At 45.4% G+C, this 21,299-nt stretch overlaps 1 protein-coding gene across 8 annotated transcripts in view; it reads left to right on the top strand.

Moving 5' to 3' along the window:
• RBPMS (RNA binding protein, mRNA processing factor) overlaps nt 1-21,299 on the top strand; it is a 182,945-nt gene that overhangs the window by 142,652 nt on the left and 18,994 nt on the right. For 3 of the 8 annotated variants that reach the window (XM_032144481.2, XM_058433316.1, XM_058433315.1), the window contains 2 exons: nt 14,093-14,223; nt 16,896-17,129. In XM_032144481.2, coding sequence (XP_032000372.1) covers nt 14,093-14,223; nt 16,896-17,027 — 263 coding nt within the window. In that variant the 3' untranslated portion in view covers nt 17,028-17,129. Of the gene's footprint in view, nt 1-14,092; nt 14,423-16,895; nt 17,130-19,112; nt 19,305-21,299 lie in introns of those variants that run through there. The other 5 variants (XR_004246247.2, XR_004246249.2, XM_058433317.1 and 2 more) reach the window with 3 other exon arrangements.

Consider the following 21,299-nt stretch of genomic DNA (forward strand, 5'->3'; position numbering starts at 1 on the left):
ATATATTTTTTTTTTTCCACTTGTTTATGCACCTTTTTCCATCTTTATAGACAGGTCTTTTACGTTACTATTTTCGGTGGCTATAATAATGGACCATTTTATAGTTATTGAACTAGCCCTTAGATTTGAACATTAAGGTATTTCCCATCTGCTAATTAAAACAAACTTTATATGACCATCTTCATAATACTTAACCAGCAGTTGGTTCTAGATTTGTAGGGGACCTTGCCTGCACTGGGATGGCTTGGACACCTTCATTCTAAAATGTTCTGAAGCTTTAGAGAGGGAAGAAACCCCAGAAACTCCTTGGTTCCTGTGTTGGATTACCCACAAAAGATCTGAAGTCATGCCAGTGTCAACCGGCCTTCCTGCTGACCCTCATGCCCAGATTTCCTTGGTTTTGCATCAGTGCAACTGAAAAAAGATTTCAGACTGACAGGCAACCTTTTAGTGTTTGAAGGTAATCTATTCATCCCAGACCAGTGATCCTCATGAGATAGAATTACTTACTATTCCCCAGAACGAAGCAGCTCAGTTAGTCTAAACTCTTGCAGTTTTCTTTTGGTATTTCAGTGCTTCTAACTAGGTTAGGATACCCTGTTCTCATATATGAACTCTGCAAGAATGAGTACAATTTTCAGGAATGAGAGGGCAGGAGGGGGGAGTTGTTTACATTAGCATTTGCCAAGTTTTCACTGTTTATCTTACCGGAAAGTCAACAGTGTGACTATTAACCTCCTGCATAATTAAAATTTGGGCCTTGTTATGGTTGTTCTTAAACTTGTGGTTAAATCTTTGTGATTTTTAGAAGGAAAAGAGATGGAGAGTAAAAGGAAGATAAAATATGGCCATTCAGGGGACTGAGGTACATGGACACCTGGAGCTGTTTGTTGTAAATTGGCAGGTTCATTGCAGCCGGTGGAATGAATGATACGGGAATTGTGTAGATCAGAGTCTCCCAAGGTACTTAGCCAGTTTTGTTTAATAAAGTTAAGTAGATTTTTTTGAGCAGATCACATTTCCCTGGTGAAGCTGGAGGGCTGTGAGATTTCTTTTAAAGAAAGTCTTCTGCTCTTAAATGAAGAGTGTTGTTCTTATTTTAAAAATAAGTACGTGAACACCAATATAATTAACAAAGCTCTATCTTCTAGTGATCATTAATTTAATCTTAGTACAAAAGAGCTGAACAATATGTCTGAGGCACGAAGAATGAGGAGGAAACAGTTAAACATGAGAAGTGGCTGAGGGCATACATTCCAAAGCACCACTCCCTGCCACCTCCCTCTGGTAGGTAATGACCCCAGATCATCTGATGAATCAAGGGATTGTTTTTGTACTGAGGGTAGATTTCCTATAGCAGAGACAACATTATTTATACCCCCAGATTGTATTCCTTACCTTTTTTCCTATGTTAATGTCAGTTATTAATGTTTCTGTTGTTGACACTGTGCACTTACTATATGCATGTCAAATTCGCATTCAGTTTTTATAATGAACTAGGTGTTTAGTTTTTATTTTTATCTGAGGAATGGAGGCTGACAGAGATTAGGTAAGTTATCCAATGTTGCACAGCTGGTAACATTTACAACTAAAGGACTTAAAGGGGAGAAACATTGGTTTGACTTTCAGGTGAAGCTTATTGAGTCACCTTTCACCACCATACGTATACATTCTGGAATTACCCCATCTATAATACTGATACAAGGGAGGTCATTTGTTCTTTTCTTGTCCATACCCTTTTCAGTGACCATCTCCTCACCCTCTAAAGAGTTCCCAGGTCTTTGGACACTTTTCAGATGACATACCACATCTTCCTAATCACCTGCCACTGTGGAATAAGGAGTTCCATTTCCAAATAGTTTCTAGTACATTCTGCTACCCACTCCCACCCAGGATCACCAGGATACATTCAGTTAAACAGGAATTACCTGTAGATAATCAGCATTACTGCCCCAAATCTGGGCTGGAAACATAAATGATGATACTCAACCAGCGTTTGCCTCACAGCGGGTGCTCAGGAAGTGTTTGTTGAAGACACTTGTTAACCAAGATGAATTAAAATGTGAGAGTAGCCCTGACCAAATTGACATTTTTGGATCTTGTGGGCTTTATGTATTCATGCTGGTCATAACTTCATTTAAGAATTAGCCTCATTTTGTTTTTTGTAACTGGAGACTGCCCAATTATTCATCCATCTTGTGGCCTCATGGCTTAACACTCTCAGAAAACATTTTTTATTCACTGCGATCATGGAGTATGCAGGGGGTTATCCTTCAGTGGCAACGTGGAACCTAGCCTGCCTCTGAAAGCAAGGGAGGTGAAGGAAAGCAACTCTCAGACAACAGCAGATGTTTCCAGAAGTGGGGTTTTGTTTTGCACTGAAAATTTAATCCAAGGGCACCAGATTTTTAAAACATGAATGAATCAAAGTAGGAGAGTTTGGAAAAGGAGGGCATTTTTGAGATTTCCACACTTTGTTGCTTTGTTACCTGCGGAGAGACAGTTCTGGGTCCATGGGTGGCTTTGCTTCTGTAGGTTTTTCTTGTTTCACAGTAATTGGCAGCAAAAGACTTTCCATATTTAAGTGATCTAGCCTGGCTTAAAGAGATGATCAAATTCCTTGGCACACAGAAATGTTTAGCAGCCTTCTTCATATCCATTGCCATGTGGTGCCTGATACATCTGGTGCTAGTGAGTAAGTACTCATACTCAAAGAAGTGTAGAACAGATGCTGTGGAATTTCTTTTCAGGACTAATAACAGTATAATTTTTGCTTGTACACAAATCGGTTTTTTTTCCCCCCACCAGAATGCCAGGTTAAATTATTTCAAGTCTATAAAAATTGTTTATTTTGGCCGGGCACGGTGGCTCACACCTGTAATCCCAGCACTTTGGGAGGCCTAGGTGGGTGAATCACGAGGTCAGGAGTTCGAGACCAGCCTGGCCTACATGATGAAACCCTGTCTCTACTAAAAATACAAAAAATTAGCTGGGCGTGGTGGCAGGCGCCTGTAATCCCAGCTACTTGGGAGGCTGAGGCAGGAGAATCGCTTGAACCTGGGAGGCAGAGGTTGCAGTGAGCCGAAATTGCGCCCACTGACTCCAGCCCGGGTGACAGCGCGAGACTCTCAAAAACAAAAAAAATTGTTTTTAGCCTAAAATTACAATTTGCACTCTGACTTCTGAAAAACACAGAAACTCAGTTTGGGGTGCAGTGATGCCTTGTCAGGAATGTAGACTCTGGAAACAGATTCTTTAGATTTGTATCCCTCTACCTATAAGCTGTATGACCTTGGACAAGTCACTAAAACTCTCCAAGCATCAATTTCTTCATCTGTAAAATGGAAATATTAGTATCTAGCTCAAAGGACTAAGGGGAGATTGAGACTTTATGCTTGTGAAGGATACTATGCACATAAGCACAAAATAAATACTTGTTCTGGTTTCTAGGGATACATTAACATAATTTTAAAATATAATTTCAGTCATTGATGTTTTTAACATTCCCTGTGGATAGATCAAGGGCAATTAGCCCACGGCTAGCCAGCATAGATGGGGAACCAGAAGAGCGCGGGTGGTGGAGTTGCTGAGTTCCTAGAGCAGGAGAAGGCCATGGGTGAGAGTGGGAGCTCAGTTCAGACACACAGCTTCATTCTGGAATTCCTCACGTGGCTCATAGAAGAGTTTGCTTATGTGTCTGTCTAGATTTGTGTTATTTGTGCTGTGAAGTATATTTTGGGGTTCTGATTCATCAGTTTCCTAGGTCAGTGGCAATCTCTTTAAAACTGATAACTATGACAAGTTATTAGTTTCCGCATTTTTTCGTCAAGGACTGGAACCTTTGCAGATTTAAGAAAACTGACATTTTCTTAAAAGTCAAGGAAATGTGCTAAACTGTAAATCATTGGGTGGATTACATAATTCTGAAGTTTATATCTTCTTGCTAGTTGTAAGTTAGTTGTAGGCACTTTGTAATATCGTTAATTTTAACTAACTTTTCTTGAATATGTTCTGTGTGCCAGACATATGTGCTAAGGATAGGAGATTACAGTTTTGTGAAGGACATAGACACAGAAAAAGATAATTTTTCATATAAGCAGTAGGTGCAGTGTTCAGGGTACACATAGGCTGTTTTGGGAGATGTAAGAAAGGATATCTGGTCTTTACTGGATTTTCAGGAGTGTCTGTGCCTTGATGAAGACTCTTTTGGGCAGCACCTGTCCCAACTAAGAGTCCCTGCTAAGAAATAGAAAGTTCATTAGATCAGCTTCATTAATTACCAAAGAAATCTACATTAAAATAATAGACTTTAATAACATTTCTTTAGATATAGGGTGTCACTACGTTTGCCTAGGCTGGCCTTGAACTCCTGGCTTCAGGTGATCCTCCCACCTCAGCCTCTGTAGTATCTGGGGTTACAAGCATGTGCCCTGTTCTGTTTTTAAGGATGATTCCCAGTGTTGTTATATTAAAATTTGGTACAAATGTTGCTACTTTGGGGATTATACATTCAAACAGCACAGTTAGGTGTATTGAGGTCCTTAAAAATGTTCATTTCTGGAAGCTTGGCAAGGTTATCTGGAAGGCTGAGGAGAGAGGATGGCATGGGCCCAGGAGTTGAAGTTGTAGTGCACACTGATGATCACACCTGTGAACAGCCGCTGCACTCCAGCCTGGGCAACATAGTGAGACCTTGTCTCTAAAATAAGTCAATAGAGAATGAATGAATGAATGAATGAATGAATGAATGTCTGCTATGTAACATGCGCTATGCTAGGTACTGGAGATACAGCAGTAAGCGAAACAGACACAGGCCCTGCACTCAAGGGACCTTATAGTTCAATAAGATCATCTCTATAGTTCAATAAGAGATGTTTTTTTTTTTTTGAGATGGAGTTTCACTCTTGTTGCCCAGGCTGGAGTGCAATGGCACAATCTTGGCTCATCGCAACCTCCACCTCCCAGGTTCAAGCGATTCTCCTGTCTCAGCCTCCCTAGTAGCTGGGATTATAGGCATGTGCCACCATACCCAGCTAATTTTGTAGTTTCAGTAGAGACGGGGTTTCTCCATGTTGGCCAGGCTGGTCTCAAACTCCCGACCTCAGGTGATCCGCCCGCCTCGGCCTCCCAAAGTGCTGGGATTACAAGCGTGAGCCACCGCGCCTGGCGAGATCATCTCTTTTTATGGACTAGAGATGTACCCAAGCAGCAATTCATTAAAAAGACACCTCTGTCTCCCCTTGCTGTCATATCCATCCTTCTCCCTTGCTCCCTTTCCTCCCTCACCAAATAACAGATGTATGCCAGAAGAGGTGTGTGAGTGACAAATGAAAGTTTTACTAAAACACTATTTTTGTTTGTTTATAAATTTATTTTTAAAAAATTAATTTCCATCTGAATCATAGATTCAAGTTTCCCTGAAGATACACTTCCTGAAACACTTTTTTTATGTTAGAAGAAATTTATTTTCCTTCCTTTTCTACTCTTTCTCCTTTGTGGACCTCGTTTGTGGCAGGCACAGTAGTGAATCTAACAGAACAGTACGCTGCTCTCATGAAGCTTACCCAGGTCTCTAGCAGAGTGGGACTGAGCAGATTTTCTTATGTTGTTCAAATGACGTAAAACCATTACGTTCTGAAAATACAGCTCCTGTTAAACATCCAGACTTGATTGCAAGTTGTCAAGAAATCCAGGCTTGCAGAGAGGCTGGCAGACACTTTGAATATTCAGTCTGCTAATGCCAGGGAATAGACTTTCCTGGGGAAATGCTGGGTAACCCTCATCCCAGCAGCTGCAGGTCACAGGAAGGAAGAGGAATGAAAATGTCCCCATGTGATGAGTAAGAGTAGGTAATAGTAGTGGCTTAAGTTCCCAGAGGAACAGTTTTCTTCCCGCTCATGCTCAGGGTTCCATTCAACTCTGATTAGAAAGCAGATTCTTTTAAACTCCTGGATTGCGTCGCATGATTTCTTAGCCTCGAAGAAGTGGGCAGTAAAGGAAGAAGACAACCATCAGAGCAGTGACTGGTCAGAAGAACGGCAGAAAATCGTTAAATGGAGAAGTGACTCTGGGCCAGTTGAATCATGACCAGCTTGCTTTTGGAATTTCCTTGGCATACTTATTTTGGGGTCTGCTTGCTTTTTTGCAGACAACTTGTTGCTTCCGCAATTTGTATTAGAGAAATAGTGGAGTGGGGAGACAGCGGAAGTTAAAGTCAGTCCGGCTGAGAACCCGCATTTGGGTAATGGAAGTAGGCATGGGAATGAGAAAGACATAGAGAAGATGTCTTTATCATCAGTAGGTGGAGATAATGAACGTGGAGAGAGGCAGTGAAGTGCAGAAGTGAAGGGTCTGGACTCATGATCTCGATTGATTCACATCCTGGCTCTGTGAGAGTCATTGGGCTGGATATTTAACCTCGCTGTGTCTCAGCTTTCTCATAAGGTAAAAGGGGCTCCTGCTAATGTCTCCTATGAGGATGATTGGTGCACAGAATGTGGTCAGTAAACACGAGCTCCTACTGTCGTTACTACTGCTATCATCACTGTAGTTATCTTTGTCGTCTTTATTGTTACTAGGACTTAGCAATTGTTTGGACATGGGAAGTGATGGAGGTTTCTAGCCTGAGTAAAAGGGATAAAGGAAAGTGTTGGAGGTAAGAAGAGGAATTGGTTTATGAGTGACAGTAAGTTCACTTCTCCATGAGTTGAGTTTGATGAGTTTAGGGTGTGTACATGGGAGTAGAAATCAGTGCTATAGGTTTATGAGTCATCCTAAATAGAATTAGTAGTTGAAGCAATGGAAATAACCAAGGTCCATGATAGAGAGAAAATAGAAATAGTGGAGAGCCAAGCTTAGACTTGATTTCTCCTCATGACTGCAGCACATAGTACAGTTGGTTCCCTGTACAGAACACAAAAATCGCCATGGTAATTAGTGCTGGGTGGTGGAAAACACCTCCTTTGAGCTATTCACCCAATCTTTTCTTTTTTTTTTTTTTTTTTTTTTGAGACAGTCTCTCTCTGTCACCCAGGCTGGAGCGCAGTGGTGCAATCTTGGCTCACTGCAGCCTCTGCATCCCAGGTTCAAGCAATTCTCCTGCCTCAGCCTCCCAAGTAGCTGGGACTACAGGCACCCACCACTACACCCGGCTAATTTTTGTATCTTTAGTAGAGACAGGGTCTCACCATGTGGGCCAGGCTGGTCTCAAACTCCTGACCTCAAGTAATATGCCCGCTTTGGCTTCCCAAAGTGCTGGGATTACAGGCATGAGCCACCGCGCCCGGCAACAATCTTTTCATTAGCTTCTTTCATAAACATCTTCATCTACATTTGTCTTCTTGGGAAGCCAGTGAATGTGTTTGACATTCTGTGGGAACTGTATTAGTTCCCTAGGGCTGCCACAACAGATTACCAGAAACTGAGTGGCTTCAACGGACAGAAATCTGTTCTCTCACAATTTAGGAGACCAGAAATCTGAAATCACAGTGTCAGCAGTGTTGGATCCTCTGGAGGCTCTGAGGCATTCCTCTGCCTGTAGACATACCATTCCAGTCCCTGCCTTTGTCTCAAGATTCCTAAATCTATCTGCAAAGACCCTGTTTCCAAAAACAGTTACGTACTGGGATTCCAGGTGGATGTGAATTTGGGGAAATGCCATTCACCCTATCACAGGAGCTAGTGTGTACTGCCCTGCACCACAGGAGCTGACGTGGGCTACATTCTTAGTCCTGATGGCGGAAGAGCATGTCTGAATAGGCTAGTCCTTAAAAGAGTGGGCCTTGTATGGCTGATTTTTGAAAGGCTTACTTAACAGGCATGGATCAACTACTTGCTGAGGTATGTGAGTGGGAGTTGATTGCTAACAGAATCCTTGATTTATTTTTCTTGTTTCAAAATTTATATTATTCCTATTAAAAACGGAATTTTTCATCATGTTTGGATTTTCTGTGTCATGGCTGCTGTTTTTCCTGGCCAAATTCTTCATCTACGAGGCAAGCTCTCCTGGAAGACTCTGTCCCTGAGTTTCTTACGCAAATTGAGTATGCTAAAAGCCAGACGTAAAGACCACCTGCATTCCAGGAGCCCTGTCATCACTAGCAGCAGTGGGGGCATCACCCACCCCAGGGAGGAAAAGATGGTGTATAGAAGGGACCCCGAACTGCCAGGCGCAGTGGCTCACGCCTGTAATCCCAGCACTTTGGGAGGCTGAGGCAGGAGGATCACGAGGTCAGGAGATCGAGACCATCCTGGCTAACATGGTGAAACCCCGTCTCTACTAAAAATACAAAAAATTAGCCGGGCATGGTGGCGGGCGCCTGTAGTCCCAGCTACTTGGGAGGCCGAGGCAGGAGAATGGCGTGAACCTGGGAGGCGGAGCTTGCAGTGAGCCAAGATCGCACCATTGCACTCCAGCCTGGGCGACAGAGCGAGACTCCGTCTCAAAAAAGAAAAAAAAAAAAAAAAAAGGAAGCCATTTAGCCGGGTGCGGTGGCTCACGCTTGTAATCTCAGCACTTTGGGAGGCCGAGATAGGCAGATCACAAGGTCAGGAGATCAAGACCATCCTGGCTAATACGGTGAAACCCCGTCTCTACTAAAAATACAAAAAATTAGCCGGGCGTGTCGGGAGGCTGAGGCAGGAGAATGGCGTGAACCCGGGAGGAGGCGGAGCTTGCAGTGAGCTGAGATCGTGCCACTGCACTCCAGCCTGGGGCACAGAGCGAGACTCGGTCTCAAAAAAAAAAAAAAAAAAAAAAAAAAAAAGGGACCCTGAACTATGAGACAAGAGACTTGAGTTCTGGTCTCAGTTCAGACATTACAAGTTATCTATGAGACCTTAGATAGATCTTGGTGCCTTTATGTGCATATTTCTCTCCCACCCAGAATTAATCCTCAGTCTGGCTATTTCTTCACCTGAAAGCAGGATGGAAGTATATTTTTTCTTCATTCATTTTCTCTAGTATAAAGCAAATGGTTGATTTTTTTTTCTAATCTTTTTTTTTTTGAGACAGAGTCTCGCTCTGTCGCCCAGGCTGGAGTGCAGTGGTGCGATCTTGGCTCACTGCAATCTGCACCTCCCAGGTTCAAGCAATTCTTGTGCCTCAGCCTCCCAATTAGCTGGGATTATAGGTGTGCACCACCACACCCAGCTAAGTTTTGTATTTTTAGTAGAGACGGGGGTTTTCCAATGTTGGCCAAGCTGGTCTCCAACTCCAGACCTCAAGTGATCCACCCACCTCCGCCTCTCAAAGTGCTGGGATTACAAGCGTAAACCACTGCATCTGGCCCAAATGGTTGATTTCTTGATATTGTCTTATAATATAGTGGTAGGCACTGGTGAGCAAGAATAAGAGCAAGCTTGCCATCCAGGAGGTAACTGCCGTGACTGGGGAGGTGCAAGATGTGGTGGAGCACAGAGAGGAGTTAAGCTGGGTAGAAGGATTAAGTAACTGATGAGTAAGAGTTAAGCCAGGCAAGAGGAGGGGGAGAAGAGTGCCTCTGGCAGAGGGAGCAGTGTGTGGGAGAGAGGCAGGCATAGCCATGCAATGGAAGTGACTGATCCCAGACCATGAGGGAGAACCAGATGACAATCAGGGCTGGAGAGGAGGATGAGGGCCAGATCATTTGGGGTCTTATAGGCCATTACATGGAGTTCGGGCAGTATCCACAGAGCAAGAGGAAATCATAGAAGGGTTTTAAGCGGGAGTGACATGACTGAATTAAGAGACAGGGTCTTACTCTGTTGCCCTGGCTAGAAGTGTAGTGGCACAGTCACAGCTCACTGCAACCTCAAATAAGTCCTAGGTTCAAGTGAACCTCCCACCTTAGCCTCCCGAGTAGTTGGAACTAAAGGCATACACCACCGGGCCTGGCTAATATATATTTTTTTAAGATACGGGGTCTCGCTGTGTTGCCCAAGCTTGTCTCAAATCCTGGGTCCAAGCGATCTTCCTCCTCCTGCTTCTGCCTCCCAGAGCACCGGGATTACAGGTGTGAGCCACTGCACGCAGCCAAACTGTGTATTTTTAAAGTTGTCTTGACTTGAGTGTGGAAGCCAGGAGGGCTTTTAGGAGACCTTTTCAGTAATCCAGTAGTGTTGGTGAAGATCAAACTGGATCATAGGATAGATTCACCAGGACCTTGATGAAAGAATGAATGAGAGGGAGGATGGGGTGACTACCAGGTCTGTGGCTTGGGCAGCTGAGTGGAAGGTAGCATCTTGCGGAAATCTGGAGCCAATGAGGACAGGTCATTGAGGGAGCATGTTTAGTTTTGAGTATGTCGAGCATGAAGTTGCTGTGGAATATTTCCAAATAGATGTTTTCGGGAGGCAAAAAAGTTCTTAAACCTTGTGTTACCAACTAAACTCAGAGATATATGGCCATACTTAAGTCCACTAAAGATTCTCCTTGTTCTTCCATCTCTCAGTTGTTTCTAAGAGTCATTCATGTTTATCTCTCTTTCAATGTGACTGTAGACTGTAAGCTTCACCTTTCTGCATCTGTTTCCTCATCTAAAACGAAAAGGCAGAAGATGATCTTCCCAAGCTCTGTAGGCTTAAACCTTCATCAGACGCTCTGCAGTTCTTTCGTTTCAAAGGGATTACAGGGTGGAATTGGAAGTTTCTAGTCCTTGTTTTTCAGAATCCAATTTGAGCTCTTCTGGTTGCATATTCTCATGCTAAGAAAAAAAGCCTATTCAGATGTATATTGTGAGCCCTCCACAACATTATCCCCAGAAGGTGCAAAAAAGAAAAGATGTAGCCAGATTGGTGCAATGGGAAAGGATTTGCCGTGCCTCTCAGGAGGGACGGATTAGGCCCAGACAAAAAAGCCCTGGCCTCTTGATCTGCCCTCTTTCTGCTCACTGGGGCCTGGCTCACTCTGGGTGGTCAAGAGCCTCTTTTGTCAAGAGGAATCTCACCCCCTCCCTAAACTCCAATTCATCCCAGTGGGCCTTGGGCAGCAATCTTTGTCTTCTTTTTTCAGCCTTCCATCCTGTAAAGTTTGAGCAGGATGGGCAGTGACTCAGGAAGGTGAAACCCCATCAGGGCCTTGCCTGCTCCTTCAGTGGGGAGTCCTTGTGAAGGGCTTGTGCTGTGGAAAACCGGTCTCTGTAGCTTTTGTAATTTTCTCAAGCAACGAAAAAGCAAACAAACGCAAAAAGCTTATCCTGCTTTAATACCCACTTCCATCAAAGGAGTGTATGTGTGTGTTAGGAGAGTGCTCAGGCTCATACTGGAAAGTTAGGTGTTTGTGAGGACTGCTTCAGGTGCGATCCTGACCTGGTCAGACCACATATCTTTTGATGTTTATGGTAATTTCACATTCCTTCATTATAGGAGAAGGGAGACAGAGATGATAAGATGTATCAAGGGATTTATCAAGTGTAAGTTCACCTTAATCTCTTTTAGGCTTCTGCCTTACTACTACTTTACTATTACTCAGCAATTTTGAGTTTAGGGGATTTCAGAGCAAATCCTCTTTTCTGCTGGGCTAGGTTTTGTGCAAATATTAATGGTGAATTGTCTCTAAGCATCAGTAAAGAACTAATGGGAAGTAATGCTTCAGGATAAAAATAGAGAAAGGTTTGGAAAACATTAATTCCAGCAGTCAGGCTGACATTGAAATCTGATTCCAGCTTATCTCTGTTGCTTATCTCTTTAGGATGTTCTTAAAGAACATACTCATTTCATTTTTAAAAGTTAAAGGAAGGGCCTAGTGATCAGGTAACCACCTCTACCCACCCCACCCCAGTTAGCCAGGAAGATAAGGAAGGACCACTGACAGGCTGCAGGCCAAACACGTTCCCCCTGAGGGATCTGCCATTTGGAATCAGTTGTATGTATCAGTTTTATGGTCTTCTGCTATCACAGTGGGAACAGACAAGCATGGGCCACAGAGGAGTGTACTGAGGATTTAAAAGACTCAGAATGTCTTAAAATAGCCTGGTCGCTAAACAACAATAATAGCTTGGCATTCCTGAGAATGGTTGTTTGTTTAAAATTCAAGGCATTGGTTTTGGTAGCAGTTAGTTTCCACTAGCTGGGCTCCCACATGAGTTACTCTGGAAATCACATGGTCTCATCACAACTGGAAGCACAGGGATCTATTAAGCTCCTCCCAGCCCCTCTGAGGGTGGTCCCTAAGCCTTGGGCTACAGGCACCTACACACCCTAGAACACAGTAGATGCTGTGGACCTGATCATTTTAAGGACTCTGGTGATGCTGTTTTCACCCTGACTAAATAATAATGATCAGTCCACTCTTAGGGGCTTATTTCTCCCACCTAGATGCACCGGCAGTCTGTCTTTCTATCACCAAGTCCTGAGGAGGTAGTTTTTACTGCCTTGTTGAGAGGAGGAGGGAGTCAGGAAGGCCAACCAGCAACAGTATGTTAAACCACATTGTTGGGGTCCCATCATATCTGGAAATGGGTACAAACTGCCCTCTGTACATATCATCAGCAGTCAGCTCTTGACTCCCTACCATCCTGAGAGAAGCTCATGCCATGCAAGCTGGCTGTGGGGAAGCTTCAACGGGCTCTGCTACTTTCTGGTTTCGCCATAGAGCAGTCCCACATCACACCCAGCAAAGCAGTTTTCTGTTGCTAGCCCCCTTTCTGTATTGAAGAGTTTCGGGGGATGGGAAGGATGCAGAGACACTGGGCCTGGAATGGCTCCTTAGATGGTAGGAAGAAATGAAGTGACTCTCTCGACCTTGGGTCACACGCACTGTAGACTTAGGGAAAGTCCTGAATGGCAGAGTTACTAACCACTTTCATCAAATCACCTTTTGCTGACTCCCGTGTTAGTCCTGGATAGCGTCCTTGGCGTACTTGATTTCAGATTTTGACAGGTGATAAAAGCACATATTGAGATTGCTGCTTCACAGGGCCCAAATTCCTTGCTATTGACTGATGTTATTTTTGCCTTTCCTGAGAAGCTCCCTCATGTGTTTGCTGTTACTTTTAATGGATTGCTTCCTGATACATCAGAGGCCCAGGCACTTGCCCTTCAATCTGGCCAACTGCAGCCTGACCTGGGTGGAATTGGAGCTGCCTAAGGAACACTTAGACCAGGCACTTGGCAACATGACTCACTTTTTTCCCCTAAAAGTTAGTCTGTAAAGAGCAACTGGAAATGTTCCTGTTTACATCTTCTGTGGAGTGTAATTTTAATCAGGATTCTCAAGGTTTTTCACTTCAATTCTCTGAATTTTTAAGATCTTAAATGCCGCCGGGCGCGGTGGCTCACGCTTGTAATCCCAGCACTTTGGGAGGCCGAGGCGGGTGGATCACGAGGTCAGGAGATCGAGACCACGGTGAAACTCCGTCTCTACTAAAAATACAAAAAATTAGCTGGGCGTGGTGGCGGGCGCCTGTAGTCCCAGCTACTCGGAGAGGCTGAGGCAGGAGAATGGCGTGAACCCAGGAGGCGGAGCTTGCAGTGAGCCGAGATCGCGCCACTGCACTCCAGCCTGGGCGACAGAGCGAGACTCCGTCTCAAAAAAAAAAAAAAAAAAAGATCTTAAATGCCCTGTGGTCATAGTATTTGGCCCTGTATTTCTGAGGGCTACATGGAAAATGCTTGATGATCATGACTGACTTGTCAATAGTAATTATGCCAATAAACAGAAAAGTCTTCCAGTTCTGGTCTGTTGAGGCCCTGCCGTTAAGCCATTGTTTTCCCAAAGGCTCCGCAGTGGGTTCTCATGGGATATCTTTCATTGGTTCTTTCTCTCCCTTTTCCTCAGAGGGCCACATTTTCTGTTTTGTGCAGGAAATTCCCACTGTTTTGGGTTCCCCAGCTACAGTTGGAAAGACATCAGAGTGTTCAAGGCGGAGTCCAGGCCTGAGATCTCAGCAGGCCAGACAGGCAGCAGATGCTTGTTGCTTTTCTTGTGTTATATTTTTCGTTCCCTTGCTTAGCATTTGTGGGACCAAAGCCAACAAACAACAGGTTGTTAAAAGAATGAGAGTAATTTGACTTCCGACAGTGATTGGGGCTCGGGGTTGTTGGGTGTTTTGTTTTCTGATTTGAAACTAGCTGTTTGGTAACCACTAACTCTCGCCTTATTCTTTTCTTGCAGATGAGCTCACAGTGCCTGCACTTTACCCCAGTAGCCCTGAAGTGTGGGCCCCGTACCCTCTGTACCCAGCGGAGTTAGCGCCTGCTCTACCTCCTCCTGCTTTCACCTATCCCGCTTCACTGCATGCCCAGGTAATTGATACCCATCGGCCACGACTTCACTCACTTCACCACCAGTCCTTTCAAACTTGGTTCCCCAGAGCACACCATACAACTAACACCTATCTAGCTAACAGATCCACCTTCAAGAGATTAATGATCCCCTCTAAATCAAGCTGACACTCCTTCAGGACTTACGAGGATCGTCTGACAGCAATGATATCACCCACTGCCTGATGTTTGCCCCAAATGACACCTCTCTCTTCCTTAATGATCTCACCTCATATCGCACATGAGAGACCGGGGCAGGTTTATCCACCTGGCTCCCAGCTAGCTAGAGGGCATCACCAGAGTGTATACGTGTGTGCCTTGTGTGGAAGGGCTGCAGAGGAAGGTGTGTGCTAGGAGAAGGGGATATGTGCGTCTGTGCGTGTTTCTGTGTGTTGAGAGTTTTCCACTCTCGTGTACGGCGAGAAGAATCTCTGACCAAAGGGAAAGCTTCCAGGGGGGAGGGCTGTATTTTCTTAAATATGTTACAGGAAAGATTAAGGGTTCCTTCTCTCCATTTTCAGGAAACCCTGTAGAAAAGGAGGTACAAGATAGTGGCTAAGATGGAATTACAGGTCAAGGTAGAGATCTCTATTCTGACCAGCTTTCTTTCTTAGTTAAAAATAGCCTGATTTTTATAAACAAACTTCCTGTTTCTCCACAAAGATTACTGTCTACATACTAACACTTCCTCTCCCCTTGGAGAAAATATTTCTCTTAGCTTTGCTTTTAGTGCAAGTGGTAGTAATCAGTGTAAAGATTCACCTTTGGAGATCACCACTCATTCTTGGCCTGCAAAGATTGATGACCAGTAACATAGAAAGTACATACATAGGTTTCATTTGTCTTTCTGCATGTGTAATTCAGCCTTTAAATTTTAAATTTTAAAAAACTATGAGGCTGGACAGGCAGAGTTTTCATTTGCCTGTTTTGCTCAGTGTTTGTTTACAAGGCTGGATGAAATAAACAGCTTCCCAGAAAACCTCCTTCTGACTTAAAACTCTTTATGTTGTACACAATTCCCTGTCTTGATAAAGACCACCTAGAAGCAGCCCCCAGTGAGGGTTCTTGAAAGTCATGGGGTCAAGATTGTTGTTGGCTGAACATCTTTTAATTCTTTTCACCGAGTTACCAACATGTTGTGCGTGCATTGATGACCCGGCTTCCTGGGCTGCCCTTGGTGCCTGAGCCCCGTAATGATTGCCCTCTATGTTGGGAGAAGAAGGGAGAAAGTAGTACAAGTAGTGAAGAAAAAAATGTAGGTGGTGGTGGTGGTTGAGAGTACATGGCACAGAAAATAAAGGAGCCAGGATTACCTGTGCCTTTGGCTTCTCCTTCCCCTGCTGCTTTTTCTTCCTTTTTCCACGTCAGTGCTTGGGAACCCTCACAACTGGCAGGTAACGGGGTCGGGATAAAATGTAAACCTGTGGGTGTCTTCTGCTGAGTCATGAGGATCTTTGTAGCAGGCTGCGGATAAATATGTGGATGACATGGGGCAACTAAGAGCCCCTTTTGCTTGCCACCTCCCACCCCTGCTCTGGATGGTGTCTCTGCTTGCTAGACTGCCGGGTACAGATCACGTGGCAATTAAGGCAAATGTTAATAAATACCATGAATCAGTGGTTTGCATAGTCTTCTGAATAGCCATGGCTTTGGTTAGTCAGCAACAAAGCCTTTCACCCTTACCCTGGATAATCAAGAGTTGACAACAGCCAGAAAGTACTGGGAATGGTGGCTTTTGGCCATGACATCTGCCCATTCTTCATTCACGTAATGGGTAAAATCAGAAGTAATTCTGGAGATACGGTATGGTAAGAGAAGGGCCTAAAGAGTCTCAAGAGATTAGAAAGCATATGCCATTCATTGTAAGGAAGGATGGGGAGAGACAGTGCCAAGATTAGATGGACTCAGCCATTTGACTTAATGGGATGCATTGCCCATGGTGGCACCCTCCCCTGGGAATTCTTCCTTGATCTTGAGACTTTCCCAAACTGGAATCCACTTAGCTGTGCCACATCGGTCCCAGATTTGGTGGGACTCTCATCTGGTATCAGTTTTCAACGCCACTTCTTGTTTGGAGTCATTCCCAGTGCAGTCATGGACTCTATGAACAAATACGGTTATTTAAATTTATTTGTCCAGTATGAGAATCAGAATGAACTAGTAGAGGCTTTACAGATCAGCTGGTCTGACCCATTTTACAGATGAGGAAACAGGCCTGAGAAGATGGAGGGAGTTACCCACAATCTGAAGGGGCTCTACCATGACTAGACCCAGGTCACCTGCCTCCCAGGCCTGGCTCTTTCCACTCCGAGGTGCTGGCTCACCACAGACTTATTCTTTAATGGAATTTTGGAAAGGCCTCACTCCAATGACTCCTTGGATCTTTCTTCTCTAAGTAGATGGGAAGCCTGTAAGAAGAGACTTGGAGGCAAAGCAAAGGGAATCAGCACTTAACCCTCACCCAAAGGGCCCAAGAGAATCTTTATAACTGGAGGCAGAGCAGACTGGAGCCTCTACGGGGCATCTCCCCATATTGGAGAATTCAGTCTTTGTTTTGGAAATCTTATAATGTCTTTGGAGAGGCTTTAAATAATTTTGTTTTTCTTAGCAATGTTATGCTCTATTTTGAGACATGGATTTTTTTTTTCTTCTAGTGTTTCTCTCCTGAGGCAAAGCCCAACACACCTGTCTTTTGTCCACTTCTCCAGCAAATTAGATTTGTCTCTGGGAATGTGTTTGTAACATACCAACCTACTGCAGACCAGCAGAGGGAGCTCCCATGTTGAATTTGTTTGTTAGCTATTTTTCCCCCCTTTCACAAAAACTATTTCTTGACGACCTTTGAGAGATTTCAATAAAAATTTTAATCAGAGCAAAAATGAACTCAAGTAGACTGCAGCGTTTTGTTTTCATGGTGATGCAATTTTGGAGCAAAGATGTTACTCTCTGACTGAGGTTCTGGGAGAATTGGGCCTGTGACACCATAGAAGGACTCAGAACGAGCTTCCTGGAGAGGCCAGGTCCTGGAGCCGAGGCCACACCGCTGCTGCTTGTCTCTGCCTGGGCTCCCGGAAGAGCCACCAAGAGCTGCATGTTGGAAGCGTCTCATCCACCAGGAGACCTCACTCACTTCAGCAGGGATGCTGCATCTAGCTAGGGGAGCCCCTGTGAAATGTGTGGGTGCAGTGTGCAGTCTGCCCACCGGGATCCACAGGAAGGAAGACTAGGAGACATATGTCATTGAAAAGCAGTTGAGTCACATTTCTAGCTCTGCCCCGGCTTCAGCTGTGGTCTGGTACCCCTTCAGATTTCCCAGCTCTAAAGTAAGGATACTTATTTGCCATCAGATCCCATTTTTTAGAAATTATTGGATAAGGTAATAGGACTGAAAGCCTCAGTACTGACAATGTTTAGAGATGAAAGAGCGACCCTGTGCAGCAGACATCGGATTGCTAAGAAGATCATTAACATTTTTAAAAGTGATCATCCAGTTTACTTTCAAGGTCATTGGTATTTGAAATGTATTAATTAGGAGAGGAAGCTTTCATCTGTTGCTTTCAAAAAGCTTACACACTGAAGAGAGCACACAGCTGTTGTGTCACCTCACATTCACACACTTCCGCCTCTTAGGTTTGAGCTCATGTTTTGCTTTCAGTCTTGTTGTGATGGGGCAGAGAGAAAGTCGTTAAAGTTTACTGTCCTTACCACATTCTCGAAACACAACACCATACACCCTGTACTTCAGGCAGAGTCACAGTGTGGGGCCAGAAGCTTCTGTAAGTAAGTAGGGCTGAGAGAGAAAGTCCTGGTTACCTGATTGCTTTTCAGAGGCCTCATTTGTCCGGAGTAACAGCAGTTCTATCGGATTTCTAATAGGGCTGCTGTACAGCTTACCTGGACATAAACCAAAGGTTTTAAAATTATAACACAGACTGCCTGAGGACAAGGCATGCGTGTCCCTTGGGATGGCCCTGTGACACACTGGAAAAATTTTAAAGGTTAAACCCAAAATAAATACAGAAGTGGACCATGGGAAGAGAGACATAGGCTAACTGGGAAGGGAGCTCACAGAGGAGTAGATGGTCCTGGGAATAGTGGGTGGACTACCTGAACTGCAGGGCTGTCCCCACCACCCCTGTATCTGAGCAGTTGCTCATCAGCAGGGTGGGACTTCTGAAAACTAGATTTTAAAAAAAGCAAATCGTATTAAGCATCTGCATCACTATGCCCTGTAGGAAATACTGAGGCAAAAGACATAAGGACTTCTGCTTTGGTGTCGGGTACGTTTTGAATACATAGAGTGTTGGGGGGTGTCTCGAGGGCAGTGCCGCGTATGGACCTCAGTGCGCACGGTTCCTTAGGAGTCTCCCAGCAGCGAGACAGCTGTGGATCCCCTCCAGGTGCGTGGGAGGCTCACAAGGCGAAGACTCCGATGGTTTTCGCTTCCACCGCCTGTACACTGGCCAGTGCTGTGAGGGTGGTTGGTCCCATAGGAAAACCTGTGAACAGAACCATGTCTGGGGCCCCAGGGACATGGCTTCAACACCTCACCTGGCAGTCCTGCCTCCCAAAAGTAAGGCAGGAGTCCGGAGATTCCCAGTGCTTGCTTCTGTGAATCTCAGGTCACTTTAGCACTTGACCCCTGACCCCGGACTACCTTGTCCTTGAGGCCCGGGCTTCCTAAGGTATATACTGTCTGCTCCAGACCTGTGGCTGTGGCTGTCTGGAAAACCACAGCTTTGAAGGACTGCAGAGCTTGCCTTTGGGGCTGTTCTGCCCAAGGCCTTCCACTGCTCAAGGCCTTCCATTGTTTTCAGACATAAATGAAACTGTTCATCCTCTGACATTTACCTTTCCTTCTCAACCTGCAGCTCTGTGAAGGTCAGACTGTGAGGAGAAGCCACCCCTTGAGTGCTCCGTCTCCTGATAGTGCCAGCCTGGCCTGGTTTCCTGTTTGGTGAGGCTTTCTAGGAGCACCTGGCTTAGCTCTCACAGGAGGAGGGGCGGACGGGGAGGCCAGGCCTCATGCTCGCTGGGTCTCCTTTCCTTTCCTAGGCCCTTCCTGGGGGCGATTTTTCTTTCTTTTCTTTTCTTTTCTTTTCTTTTCTTTTCTTTTCTTTTCTTTTCTTTTTTCTTTTCCTTTTCTTTCTTTCTTTCTTTCTTTCTTTCTTTCTTTCTTTCCTTCCTTCCTTCCTTCCTTCCTTCCTTCTTTCCTTTCTTTCTTTCCTTCTTTCCTTCTTTCTTTTTTTTTTTGAGGCGGAGTCTCGCTCTGTCATCCAGGCTGGAGGGCAGTGGTGCGATCTCGGCTCACTGCAAGCTCCGCCTCCTGGGTTCACGCCATTCTCCTGTCTCAGCCTCCTGAGTAGCTGGGACTACAGGCGCCCGCCACCACGCCCGGCTAATTTTTTGTATTTTTTAGTAGAGATGGAGTTTCACCGTGTTAGCCAGGATGGTTTCGATCTCCTGACCTTGTGATCCGCCCGCCTCGGCCTCCCAAAGTGCTGGGATGACAGGTGACAGGCGTGAGCCACCGCGCCCTGCCAGCGTAGGGGTGATTTCTATGCCTGCCTCCTGATGCAGGGCCTGTGCTCTGAGCTGCGCCTTTCAGGAGAGCTCTGCGGGGCTTCATTTCCTTTCTAAGCTCGTGGCAAGAATGTAGGGTGGAAAGGACAGGCTCTGGAACTCCCTGGCCAGACACGAGCTCTGCCATTTACATGCTATGCGACCTCAATTGAGCAAGTTTCTTAACCTCTCTGGGCTTCAGGAAAAGGGCCAATAATCCTTCATGTGAACACTTAAGAGAGTGCCCGGCCTATTAGAAGGGCTTCATGTTTGCTTTAAAGGTAGCCCTTCCCAGGGATCTTTTAAGGGGCACTTGAATTTTCAGTAAGGAGAAGGAAGCCCAGGACTAAGCCTAAGCTACCCACAAGGCTGTGACAGTTAAGACACAGGATGGCCAGCACATGTGGATGACACTAACGGGGGCTGCTAGAGACCTCACAGCTGGAGCCAAATGGAAGACTGGAAAGCAGGAATGAATGACCGGAGTAAGATGAGGCATTGCGCCACCCACAGCACCGATTGACAGCACCTGCCCTGCTCCTGGCAGTGTGATCTCCACAGCTTGTGCCAGCACTGGGAGAGCTTATTCAAAAGAGGGGCCTACCCAAACCAGGCTGGACACGGCCACCGGAACACCCTTCTGACAGGAAATACATCTGGGGTGGAGGGGGCTGGGCAGCTGAAATCCCAGAGACAGAATGGCCCTTGCTCTCACGAGTTACTTTACACAAACCCACTGTCTCTGACCTTTCCAGCTGCAGCCTTATCTCACTTTCCTATCAGAGAAACTGGAGAAAGAATCACAGGTCACCCAGCCCATTCCTCCCTGGACTTTCTGGCACTTTCTTCCCACAGTCCTTCTGCTAGGATTCTCCTCAGCCTCATTTCCAGGCAATGGAGTTACATCTTGTACTTGGGGATATTGTTCTCTTCACAGTTCTGCCATGAAACCCGAGAATCCGCCCCCGGTCAGGCGGATGCTGTCTCCCTGGCGACCCTCTCCACCTCTTCCGTCATTTGCAGTGAGAGAGACATCAGCATTTTGTCCTCCATCCCAGCTGGTCTCTTTAGAAGCAGTCCTCCAAAACCATCCGTCCAGGGTGTTAGGGAGAGGTGTTCTTTTGTCCAGAGCTGCTGCTACTGAGACCCAGCCCTCTCCATGTTGGGCAGTTTTAGGAGGAAATGCTGTTCAGAAACCAGAGTCAGTCCTCTAGTATATGGCTGTGTGGCTTTGGCCAGGGTCACTCATCCCAAGGAGACTTCCGTAGAAATCACAGTATTATTCAGGATTGCCAGAACGTCTCAACGTGGGCCGCCTCCTGACTGGGGGCAGCATTACTCTCCATTTGGTACACTGTTTGCCAGGTTTCTAAGTGTGTTCCATGTTGTCCTTTGCGGAAGGTTAAGCTCCCCAGATCCTGTGCGCCTTCTCCCCTGTCCTTATTAGTAGTAAGAGCCCAAGCCTGCGTCCCAACAAGTCGCACCTGGAAGTGCCA

Source organism: Hylobates moloch, unplaced genomic scaffold (assembly GCF_009828535.3).
Source record: "Hylobates moloch isolate HMO894 unplaced genomic scaffold, HMol_V3 SCAFFOLD_22, whole genome shotgun sequence".
NCBI lineage: Eukaryota > Metazoa > Chordata > Mammalia > Primates > Hylobatidae > Hylobates > Hylobates moloch.